General features: G+C 48.5%; 1 protein-coding gene across 4 annotated transcripts in view; it reads left to right on the top strand.

Annotated features, from left to right (window-relative positions):
• The window catches only part of lsm14b (LSM family member 14B), a 9,617-nt gene extending 1,773 nt beyond the window's left edge, over positions 1-7,844 (top strand). Inside the window, exons 3-10 of one of the 4 annotated variants that reach the window (XR_013819070.1) lie at positions 2,044-2,207; positions 2,277-2,412; positions 5,248-5,400; positions 6,285-6,371; positions 6,439-6,600; positions 6,703-6,850; positions 6,923-7,143; positions 7,273-7,844. Coding sequence is in view for 3 of the 4 variants with exons in the window: in XM_079850070.1 (XP_079706196.1) it covers positions 2,044-2,207; positions 2,277-2,412; positions 5,248-5,400; positions 6,285-6,371; positions 6,439-6,600; positions 6,703-6,850; positions 6,923-7,085 (1,013 nt within the window). In the remaining variant the exon portion in view is untranslated. The other 3 variants (XM_079850070.1, XM_079850071.1, XM_079850069.1) reach the window with 3 other exon arrangements.
• The last annotated feature ends 4,346 nt before the right edge of the window (positions 7,845-12,190 follow it).

Here is a 12,190-nt window from a genome sequence, read left to right as displayed (position 1 = left end):
TGAAAGACGCGAGGCCGGTGGCGTGATCGGTTGATGTGTGTTTTACCATTGCTAAGAAAATACCTGCTCCTCCGTGCGAGATACGAGAACAGTGCCTCACAGGTGTCGGTCGTCAGTAATCACGCCACCGGCCTCGCGCCGTTCTCCCGCGCCCCTCAGCCTCGTCCTGCTCGCCACAGTAAACATGATGAATGGCGACTGTAGAACGCAAAAGCCGAATCCCGGACATTTTGGGCAAACTCGTCACAGAGACTCACTCGTAGCCTAGCCTTGCCTTGATGTTTTTGTTTTCAACTGCGCTGTCTTACCGGTAGGCGTGGCTTGGGAGTGGCCTTGTAGGGCAGCGAAGCAAGTGCATTCTGGGAGTTGTTGTCTTTCATCCACATAAGCCAAAAATACATTTTCTGGCTTTTCTCAGTCTAGAAAGCTCCAAATTCAAAAATAATTTCACATTTCTTCTACATAAATGACCCACTTTCAATACACATTCATGTCTCCACGGGTGAAATGACCCTTTAAGTGTAAAAATATTTTTTTGCAAATGAAAATGTGAAAAAAATGAAAATAGAGCAGTGCTGCGGTAATGACATCTTGTGTCGGTAAGGACGAAATAATTTTTTTAATGTAAAAAATGGCATATATATATATATATATATATCTAATATGTACTTCAGTACTAATAATATACTGAATATTTGTCATTTAATATACAGTAAACCTTGAATTTGTCTCTACCGCAGCACAAGGTCTTTACAGCAACACCTAAATTTGCTGCGGTAAAGACATGTTGCGGAAATGACATTTTTGCTAATATTTTAGCTAATTGGCAGCTAGCAAAGCCTACCACATTAGTTTTGACTAGTTGACTAGTTTAAGCATCTTATATACATGAATTCAACAGTAATATACATTTATTTTTAAAATGTAGTTCAAAAATACACAATTATTAAGCTGAATGGTAAGGACGCACAATAAATACAAGAGCAGAAAAGATGATGTTTACCTTTTTTTTTTGGTATCTTGTGAGTGAGGTAGTGTGGTGGCCCAGTCTGTCAGCAATGTGCTCAAGTGATAATTTCTGTTTCCTTAGAAACTAGACTTGTTTGTGTTTGATAACATTTCATAATAAAAGCTTTTTTTCATTGTTGCGGTAAGGACTCAAAAGTGCGGGACAGGCACATTTAGTTAAAAAAATCATAAAAATGATCAGTATATAATACAAAGAATTTTAAGATGCTGTAAATGAATCTATATATTAAACAATTCCATTTGAAATAATGTCATATTGTAAAAGATTGAGCTAATTTTAAGTATCTCAACATTGAAACCACGGGTGTGGGACATGAGCAAAAATGGTGTTTGGACCTATAAATGCTTCATAATTTTACATTAAATCATATTTATTAATTATTTTTTATGTCAAGGTGTGTATTGACACTACGTTTATATTTATGAAACATCAAATGACAAATTTGAACAAATCTAAAATTTCACTCCTGGGACTTAAAAGTGCCCGTAGTTGCAGAAACACCCTTAAATAACGTGTTCACAGACGTCATTAATGCAGTGTTTCTTAACCCTGTTCCTGTCGGCACACCAACTCTTCCTAATCGATCACACTTGAATCAGCTCCTCAGCTCGTAATATGGGTCAGGTAAGAGATAACCAGAATCTGCACTGGTGGTGTTACTGGGAAACACTGCATTAATGACCCCGAACCGCTGCAGTCTTTCAGTCGGGTTTGAACAGTCGAGCTAAAACCTAATCGCGCAAGTGATCAAATGTAATAAAACCTCCTTCTCGTTTGCTAACTCTGTCGGTAACACTGCAGTGACGTCTGGTTGGGTTTGAGCTCCAGTGTTCAGGACTGTTTTGTACCACATGGTTGTATTTGACTATAGCTGTGTCTGAAACCGCTCCCTGTCCACTATGCCATCCACTATATAGGGACGAGTGAACGAGTGTTTCAGACACCGCTCATGACAGGCCTCAGGTCTCGTTAGCTTCAGCAGCGTCTCACTGTGGTGTGTGTGTGTTTGTCAGTGAGGTCTTTCGGCACAGAGGGGCGACCGACGGACCGGCCCGTTCCCCCGAGGGACGAGGTGTTCGAGTACATCATCTTCAGGGGAAGTGACATCAAGGACATCACAGTGTGTGAGCCTCTGAAGATCCACCACAGTCTTCCTCAGGACCCTGCTATAGTTCAGGTGTGTGTGTAACTCAGTCACGTGTCCTCCGCTCGGTCAGACGCAGCGCTGATTGTTTCCTCTCATTAGTCGTCAGTCGGGACGTCGTCCGCTCACTACGGGTCGCAGGGCGGATACAGTCCCTACCGAAGCATGCTACCCTCCTACAGTCAGCTGGCGGCCAGCTCCCTCCTCAACCAGCAGTACGCGGCGGCCCTGGGCCTCGGTGAGTGTGTGTGTGTGCCTCAACCAGCAGTACGCAGCGGCCCTGGGCCTCGGTGAGTGTGTGCCTCAACCAGCAGTACGCGGCGGCCCTGGGCCTCGGTGAGTGTGTGCCTCAACCAGCAGTACGCGGCGGCCCTGGGCCTCGGTGAGTGTGTGTGTGTGCCTCAACCAGCAGTACGCGGCGGCCCTGGGCCTCGGTGAGTGTGTGTGTGCCTCAACCAGCAGTACGCGGCGGCCCTGGGCCTCGGTGAGTGTGTGCCTCAACCAGCAGTACGCGGCGGCCCTGGGCCTCGGTGAGTGTGTGTGTGTGCCTCAACCAGCAGTACGCGGCGGCCCTGGGCCTCGGTGAGTGTGTGTGTGCCTCAACCAGCAGTACGCGGCGGCCCTGGGCCTCGGTGAGTGTGTGTGTGCCTCAACCAGCAGTACGCGGCGGCCCTGGGCCTCGGTGAGTGTGTGCCTCAACCAGCAGTACGCGGCGGCCCTGGGCCTCGGTGAGTGTGTGTGCGCCTAAACCAGCAGTACGCGGCGGCCCTGGGCCTCGGTGAGTGTGTGTGTGCCTCAACCAGCAGTACGCGGCGGCCCTGGGCCTCGGTGAGTGTGTGCCTCAACCAGCAGTACGCGGCGGCCCTGGGCCTCGGTGAGTGTGTGTGTGTGCCTCAACCAGCAGTACGCGGCGGCCCTGGGCCTCGGTGAGTGTGTGTGTGCCTCAACCAGCAGTACGCGGCGGCCCTGGGCCTCGGTGAGTGTGTGTGTGCCTCAACCAGCAGTACGCGGCGGCCCTGGGCCTCGGTGAGTGTGTGCCTCAACCAGCAGTACGCGGCGGCCCTGGGCCTCGGTGAGTGTGTGTGTGCCTCAACCAGCAGTACGCGGCGGCCCTGGGCCTCTGTGAGTGTGTGTGTGTGCCTCAACCAGCAGTACTGCAGCGGCCCTGGGCCTCGGTGAGTGTGTGTGTGCCTCAACCAGCAGTACGCAGCGGCCCTGGGCCTCGGTGTGTGTGTGTGCCTCAACCAGCAGTACGCAGCGGCCCTGGGCCTCGGTGAGTGTGTGTGTGTGCCTCAACCAGCAGTACGCAGCGGCCCTTGGCCTCGGTGGGTGTGTGTGCGCCTAAACCAGCAGTACGCAGTGGCCCTGGGCCTCGGTGTGTGTGTGTGCCTCAACCAGCAGTACGCAGCGGCCCTTGGCCTCGGTGGGTGTGTGTGCGCCTAAACCAGCAGTACGCAGCGGCCCTGGGCCTCGGTGTGTGTGTGTGTGTGTATGCCTCAACCAGCAGTACGCAGCGGCCCTGGGCCTCGGTGAGTGTGTGTGTGTGCCTCAACCAGCAGTACGCAGCGGCCCTGGGCCTCGGTGTGTGTGTGCCTCAACCAGCAGTACGCAGCGGCCCTTGGCCTCGGTGGGTGTGTGTGCGCCTCAACCAGCAGTACGCAGCGGCCCTGGGCCTCGGTGTGTGTGTGTGCCTCAACCAGCAGTACGCAGCGGCCCTGGGCCTCGGTGAGTGTGTGTGTGTGCCTCAACCAGCAGTACGTGGCGGCCCTGGGCCTCGGTGAGTGTGTGTGCCTCAACCAGCAGTACGTGGCGGCCCTGGGCCTCGGTGAGTGTGTGTGTGCCTCAACCAGCAGTACGTGGCGGCCCTGGGCCTCGGTGAGTGTGTGTGTGTGTGCCTCAACCAGCAGTACGCGGCGGCCCTGGGCCTCAGTGTGTGTGTGTACCTCAACCAGCAGTACTGCAGCGGCCCTGGGCCTCGGTGAGTGTGTGTGTGTGTGCCTCAACCAGCAGTACGTGGCGGCCCTGGGCCTCGGTGAGTGTGTGTGTGTGCCTCAACCAGCAGTACGCGGCGGCCCTTGGCCTCGGTGTGTGTGTGTGCCTCAACCAGCAGTACGCGGCGGCCCTGGGCCTCGGTGAGTGTGTGTGCCTCAACCAGCAGTACGCGGCGGCCCTGGGCCTCGGTGAGTGTGTGTGTGTGTGCGCCTCAACCAGCAGTACGCGGCGGCCCTGGGCCTCGGTGAGTGTGTGTGTGTGCCTCAACCAGCAGTACGTGGCGGCCCTGGGCCTCGGTGAGTGTGTGTGTGTGCCTCAACCAGCAGTGCGTGGCGGCCCTGGGCCTCGGTGAGTGTGTGTGTGCCTCAACCAGCAGTACGCAGCGGCCCGGGGCCTCGGTGAGTGTGTGTGTGCCTCAACCAGCAGTACTGCAGCGGCCCTGGGCCTCGGTGAGTGTGTGTGTGTGCCTCAACCAGCAGTACGCAGCGGCCCTGGGCCTCGGTGTGTGTGCCTCAACCAGCAGTACTGCAGCGGCCCTGGGCCTCGGTGAGTGTGTGTGTGTGTGTGTGCCTCAACCAGCAGTACGTGGCGGCCCTGGGCCTCGGTGAGTGTGTGTGTGTGCCTCAACCAGCAGTACGTGGCGGCCCTGGGCCTCGGTGAGTGTGTGTGTGTGCCTCAACCAGCAGTACGCGGCGGCCCTTGGCCTCGGTGTGTGTGTGCCTCAACCAGCAGTATGCGGCGGCCCTGGGCCTCGGTGAGTGTGTGTGCCTCAACCAGCAGTACGCGGCGGCCCTGGGCCTCGGTGTGTGTGTGTGCGCCTCAACCAGCAGTACGCGGCGGCCCTGGGCCTCGGTGAGTGTGTGTGTGTGTGCGCCTCAACCAGCAGTACGTGGCGGCTCTGGGCCTCGGTGAGTGTGTGTGCCTCAACCAGCAGTACACGGCGGCCCTGGGCCTCAGTGAGTGTGTGTGTGTGTGTGCCTCAACCAGCAGTGCGTGGCGGCCCTGGGCGTCTGTGAGTCTGTGCGTGCCTCAACCAGCAGTACGCAGCACCCATGAGCCTCATTTTGTGTGTGGCTCTCAGGTCTGCATGGTGTCCCAGTGCGGAGGGGTCCTATGGTGGAGCAGGCGGTCCAGACTGTGCCTGCAGAGAAAGCCCCACTGAAGGGTTCGAGCGGGGCAGGAGAGACCGGCCGAGCGCAGAGGGGCGGTCGAGGAGCGCAGAGAGCCTTCAGCAGTGAGTCCTTCACACACACACACATCACACACTCTGAGCTCTTAACCCTGACGCCGTTAACACACTCCTCTCAGTAGGAGAATTTTTTTTTTTTAAATTCTCATGTGACGTCTTGCATATGATTCCTGATGGGATACGCTTGGCCTGAAGTGCTATTAGAGTTTGGCTTTAGTGTTGAGGGCCGGTCTCAATCCGCCTTATGTGACGTGAGAGCACTGTGGTCGTTTGGCTTCTGGTTTCATCCGCTTCCAGCTATTCAGGTCTACAACAATCTGTTATGCTGCTTGATATTGCAAACTAATGTCTTGAGTAATGCATTAAAATGTTATAATAAACGCACTGATTTTGCACAGTTTTACGGTTTATTGCACTATTATTCTCGTTATTTCCCTATAGCGCCTAATGAATCAGAAGTCACACATTCACAGAAAACCTCTGGCTTCTGCATTGCAAAATGAGGTAATGCACACATGCCATTTAACACGCACTAAACCCAGTCTGTGTAAAAGCGCTGTGGAGCAGTCCTTGAGGCTAAGCGTGTCCCGTCACGTGATTTCATGACCCGTCTTGGGAAAACTTTCCAGTGCAAGATAAATTTAATTGGCTTTTACGTATGATTTGGTTTTAAGTGTTTATATTCAAATTATATGCATTTTGTAAAATGTTTGCAAATGAAGCGCCACAATCACGCACTGGTTAAGTGTCCATTTGAGTAAACTAGTCTTCGTGCCCACTTGAACACTCTGAACGAACTCTGGAAGTGTCATGAAGTGGACCAGTGAAGTTCTGCAGGTGTGTGTACTGCGACGGATGGTTGACTGGACCTGCTCTTTAGGAAAGCTGCTTGCATGAGTTTCAGAAAGATGTGTTTTCCTTCCTCTGAGGTGATTCAGCTGCACAGCAAGGCGTCTTGAAGGGACCGAGTCAAGCTAATGACGAGAACAAGCCTCCAACCAGTAGGAGGAAACCAGGTGAAGACTTGTTTTAATGACGCGTTTGTTGACATAGACTACCTTGTGAACATGAGGTGTCTTGTAGGAACTCGACGGTCCAGGAACCGCGGTCGAGGTCAAATCCTCGTAGGGAACTCAAAGCCCAGCACCCTGCAGTTCGAAGCGGACTTTGATTTTGAAACCGCAAATGCACAGTTCAATAAAGATGACGTGGAGAAAGAGATTGAAGACCAGCTTAATGTTGAAGGTATTTCCCTCTGACCAGGCCCTTGAATGTCTCGTTCTCTAAATCCACCCTGCAGAATTCACCGTTCTTTATTCCTGTTAATTAGTGCCTTTGCTTTGACAGAGCCAAAAGTGACCCCAGAGGAAAGTGACAAAGAGCGGGAAAAGCCTGAGAACGAGAGCGCAGTTAAAGAGGATCTGCTCGGGCCGAAGTGCTTCTACAATAAAGCAAAGTGCTTCTTCGACAACATCTCCTCCGAGCTCAAGGCGAGGTATAACCCGCCGGTGATTTCTGTCCAGCAGGAGCGCTGCTCGTCAGTGAGTGTTTGTTTCTTCTCCCCCAGACGCACCACATGGGCTGAGGAAAGGAAACTGAACGTGGAGACCTTTGGGGTGCCGGGCCGGTATCTGAGAGGCCGTGGGTTTCGGGGGAGTTACCGAGGGCGCCGGGGCCGAGGGGCGGTGCAGCGTCCCCTTCCACAGAGAGTAGGCAGCGGACGACTGTGACCCGACGTGAGTCAATCCTGCTCGCTTCGCTCAACTCCATCTGATGGAGTATGCCACTGTAAGAATGGAGGATGTTTCATTGGTTCCTATGAACACATTAGGATGGTTGTCTCTTTACAGCTTTAAAATTCAGAGTCTCAATTGACCCCATTTACTTTAGATCAACACACATTTCTTCTTTCTATAGTTTCTGAGCTTAAAGGGCCCGTGTTTATCCGAGACGTACTCCACCTTTTCACCAACCACTCTGTTCTTTATGGATGAATCAGATTCCACCCGCAGTTTCATGTTGATTTTAGGTGAATGGCTACTTCTATGGATTAATCTTGCTCTTCATTCATACCTCTTTCCTCCAGATGTGTTTTGCCTTGGTCTTGTCTACGAGTTTGATTTCCAGTGGCCAAAATCTTCAGTGGCTAATATTACTTGAATTTTCTCTTCTTCAAACAACCACCGCTTGTAAAAAAAAATGGCTGCATTGATTACTTTTAATTTGACATAAAATGGCCTTTTTCCTTTGTTTCATGTATGTGAGGAACCCTGCTACTTTACCATGTAAATGCACCTGAATCTGTCTGGGATTTTTTTGCATTTGAATTGGGATAGCACTTTTATTTGTAGGTATGGCCAGTTATCTGGTTGTACAAGGATATGCATTTAAATGGAGTAGATAAACTTAAGTCTATGGTATGTGATCCCCCAATAATTCTTATTTATTATAATTGGTTTTCTTTTTCTTTTTTTTTGTAAAATTGTAAGGGGATCTTGTTGTTGATGTAATTGTTAATAAACATAGGAAATGAAAATCTTGAGTCTGTGTGCTTGATCAAGGAGTATGGTGGTACTTAAGTTGTATGGATTCTGGGAAAGTCTTTTCTATATATCATTTTTTATTTCTCAAGTATTTCATGCCCAATTTATAGTGCAAATATTTGCACATGCACCTGAGGAACAGTCCTTAAGACATTAAACCGTTTACAAACGGTAGGTCAGTTCCAGTAGCTTATAGTAAAAACGGGCAGAGGAAAGATGCCCAGAGTCCCTGATCACCTGTGAATATGCACACCAAGATGCATGCAGAAAATTATGGGTTTCCTTTTTCTATTGTCATAGTTATTGCCTTGCCATAGCAAAACTGTTTAAGATGCCAAATCTGACTGTCAGTGTGACTTGCTTGGCTTGATTAAAACAATGTAAACAGTGTGTATGTATGCACCAAGTCTACATGATAAAAGTAGCTGCAGAGTTGTTCTTTTGTGTGGGCCTATGACTGATGTAACATTACTTGTTACAATGTAACTTTGTATTTTTGTAAAAAATCCAATTTAGATTTTATTTTTCTTGTGAAGACTTTAAAGGTGCCCTAGAATTTGAAATTGAATTTATCTTGGCATAGTTAAATAACAAGAGTTCAGTACATGGACATGACATACAGTGAGTCTCAAACACCATAGTTTTCTCTTTATTTAAATCTCGTTTTTGAAAAACAGCCCTGAAAAATAGGCGAATCTCCACATAACACCGACTGTGACGCAACAGTCGGGATCATTAATATGTACGACTCCAAAAATTTGCATATGCCAGCCCGTGTTCAATACCAGGCGGAACTACGCAGCCGAATCATTTCTTCAAGAGACATGGCTTGCAAACGAGCGAAGCATGGCAGTTGCTCGGATGTACAAATGAACACAAAGGTATTTTTTTAGTTCCTTCATCCGAGCCTCTGAAGAACCAGTGGGTTATGTGAATTTCTGATGTGTAATTGTTCAAGTTCAGACAGATAATCTTTCTCAAGTCGTTCAATACTGTTTATGCATCAGTAAATCAAGCCAGTGACTAAACGATCAACTTCACGTCGTTTCTCTTAGTAGGATGAAAATAATCTTACTTAAACTGTGATTAATATGCAGATAGCAATCAAAGAACAATCCCTTTCCAGTCGCCCAATCTGTCACTCACACAGCGCGAGTTTATCTGGACACTTGCCAAAACTCGTTATGAAATCAATGACGCTGTTACGCTGCACAACGAAGCTCTTACTGTACTTACCTCATGTTTGCATTGGTGAAATCATTAGTGAGAGTGCAGAAACTGCGTTGCAATGATAAGATCTTCATTCACGCGATCAACAGGCTTAAGCCTTGGTTATACTTTCGCCTGGCTCCGCAGCGCGAGTCTCCGCAGACTGCGCGCGCACCTCCCCAAACGGACGAGGCGTTTATACTTGACGCGCTCGCAGTTGTACTATTCTTTGAAACGACAGGGGGCGACTCGAGTAATTGTCCTCTAAACCATCAGGAATCAGCAGTGAGAAGAAGAAAGCTATACACACGTGACAATGTTTATTTTAGTACACCACCACCAATACCATAAAAAGAATCGTGTAAAACCCAGTAAACCCAGAGATTATTACTCGTGACAATAAAACAAAATATATGGATATGAGAATGTTTATACAACATAACTAAATTAACGATCTCTTACATATTTTCTAATTTCACTAAACATTTCATTTAGTTTGTGAACATTTTTATTAAACATGGACCTTTATGTTCATTAAAAATACTTTTTATGCTATTGTATGCTCATTTTTTAAATGTAAGCAACTCATTTAAACTGGGTGCCGGTGTGGTGAGAAGTTCGAGCTCGGCCAGATTCAGCTCGAAGTCGTTCATCTTCGGATGCGGCGCCGCACGCGTTGTTACAAAAAATGTCGCGCACACCGCCAGGCGAAATTGGGTCTTGCGAACCCAACGCGCACGACCGCCCACACCGCAATGATGTCATTTTTGCCGCGCGCACATTCGCGCTCGTGCGGACGCGTCGAGTATAAACCAGGCTTTACACTGAACAGAGCTGAGTGACACTGAAGTCTCACAGCAGCCAATCACAGCCGTGGGCGTTTACACTGAAGTCTCACAGCAGCCAATCACAGCAGTGGGCGTTTACACTGAAGTCTCACAGCAGCCAATCACAGCAGTGGGTGTTTACACTGAAGTCTCACAGCAGCCAATCACAGCCGTGAGCGTTAACACTGAAGTCTCACAGCAGCCAATCACAGCAGAGGGCGTTTACACTGAAGTCTCACAGCAGCCAATCACAGCAGTAGGCGTTTACACTGAAGTCTCACAGCAGCCAATCACAGCAGTGGGCGTTTACACTGAAGTCTCACAGCAGCCAATCACAGCCGTGGGCGTTTACACTGAAGTCTCACAGCAGCCAATCACAGCAGAGGGCGTTTACACTGAAGTCTCACAGCAGCCAATCACAGCCGTGGGCGTTTACACTGAAGTCTCACAGCAGCCAATCACAGCCGTGGGCGTTTACACTGAAGTCTCACAGCAGCCAATCACAGCAGTGGGCGTTTACACTGGAGTCTCACAGCAGCCAATCACAGCAGTGGGCGTTTACACTGAAGTCTCACAGCAGCCAATCACAGCAGTGGGCGTTTACACTGAAGTCTCACAGCAGCCAATCACAGCAGTGGGCGTTTACACTGAAGTCTCACAGCAGCCAATCACAGCAGTGGGCGTTTACACTGAAGTCTAACAGCAGCCAATCACAGCCGTGGGCGTTTACACTGAAGTCTCACAGCAGCCAATCACAGCAGTGGGTGTTTACACTGAAGTCTCACAGCAGCCAATCACAGCAGTGGGCGTTTACACTGAAGTCTCACAGCAGCCAATCACAGCAGTGGGCGTTTACACTGAAGTCTCACAGCAGCCAATCACAGCAGTGGGCGTTTACACTGAAGTCTCACAGCAGCCAATCACAGCAGTGGGTGTTTACACTGAAGTCTCACAGCAGCCAATCACAGCAGTGGGGATTTACACTGAAGTCTTACAGCAGCCAATCACAGCAGTGGGCGTTTACACTGAAGTCTCACAGCAGCCAATCACAGCCGTGGGCGTTTACACTGAAGTCTCACAGCAGACACGCCCCTTCAAACAGAGCGTTCAAATCAGAGGCTAAAATCAGGCTAGGAAAAATGCCTTTTATTTCTAAATTATAACAACTTTTGATCTAAAAAACATACTAACATTATAAGGGCACCCCAGGAAACATTCTAAAATAATAAAATAATCCATGCAATGGCACCTTTAAACATGCTCAAGTGCACCATACAGTTTTCTAAAAGAGTTTACAGACAATTGCTGGGTAATATTTAAATTGTCAAGAGTGGATCCTCATTTACACCTCACAATAGCCCCCATTTAACACTGATCCACTTCAAATGTTGACTAAGTTGTCCTAAGAGGAGAACAGTTATTCAAAATACATGTATAACTTAAATGAAAGGTTTTGATCCACTTCAAATGTTGACTACTGTATTGTTTTTGCCAGTGCAAATGGTTCTAAACAAATCAAGAGATGCCCCTGGTGTAAACCACTGGCAGAACATTCACATCATTCATTGTGTTGCATTAATAGAAAGTCAAATTTAATATAATATAATATAATATAATTTAATATTAAGTATTTCACCCAAAAGTATTTATTTTTTGTGGAAACATTTCTGATGTCGCTTTGCGGACTTGTTAGACAATCTCATTCTGGTGTTTGCGTACCAGCCTCAGGATTAGTCTAGTCTCGGAAAGACGCAGAGTCTCTAGGATGCAGCCTTTTGTTTGAGAAATGGCTATAAAGTCAGTCACTTGCTTCGTTCCTGAACAAATTAGCCCTTTTAAATTATTCAGTGACCCACTCATTAAGACAGTCACTAGCTTTCCAATGTAAGTAAATAACTGAACACTATCCTTGTCATGAACTGCTTAGAGACGCAGGAGTTGAGGATCAAAATGCAATAGTTTATTTAAGGGTAATCCAAAAAAACAGGCTCAAGTTCAAAACACAGGCAAACAGCACATACAATAACAGAGTCCAGGGTAGAGGCAAAACAGAGAAATACAAAGGAACTGGGCAGAAAGACAAAACCAAAGACAGCACTCAGAAATGCAGTGGAGACACATACAAGACTTCTGCAATGAGTGAATGAATAAACCAGGTATATATAGACAAAGTTAACAAGGGAAAATGATAAACAGCTGAAACTAATCTGGGATAATGAGTCCAGGCAAACGATTCTGGGAAATGTACACTTAAAA

This window comes from Squalius cephalus, assembly GCF_949319135.1.
Source record: "Squalius cephalus genome assembly, chromosome: 18".
Taxonomy (NCBI): domain Eukaryota; kingdom Metazoa; phylum Chordata; class Actinopteri; order Cypriniformes; family Leuciscidae; genus Squalius; species Squalius cephalus.
Note: the sequence above shows the minus strand (reverse complement) of the source record. Positions and strands in the feature narration are given on the sequence as shown.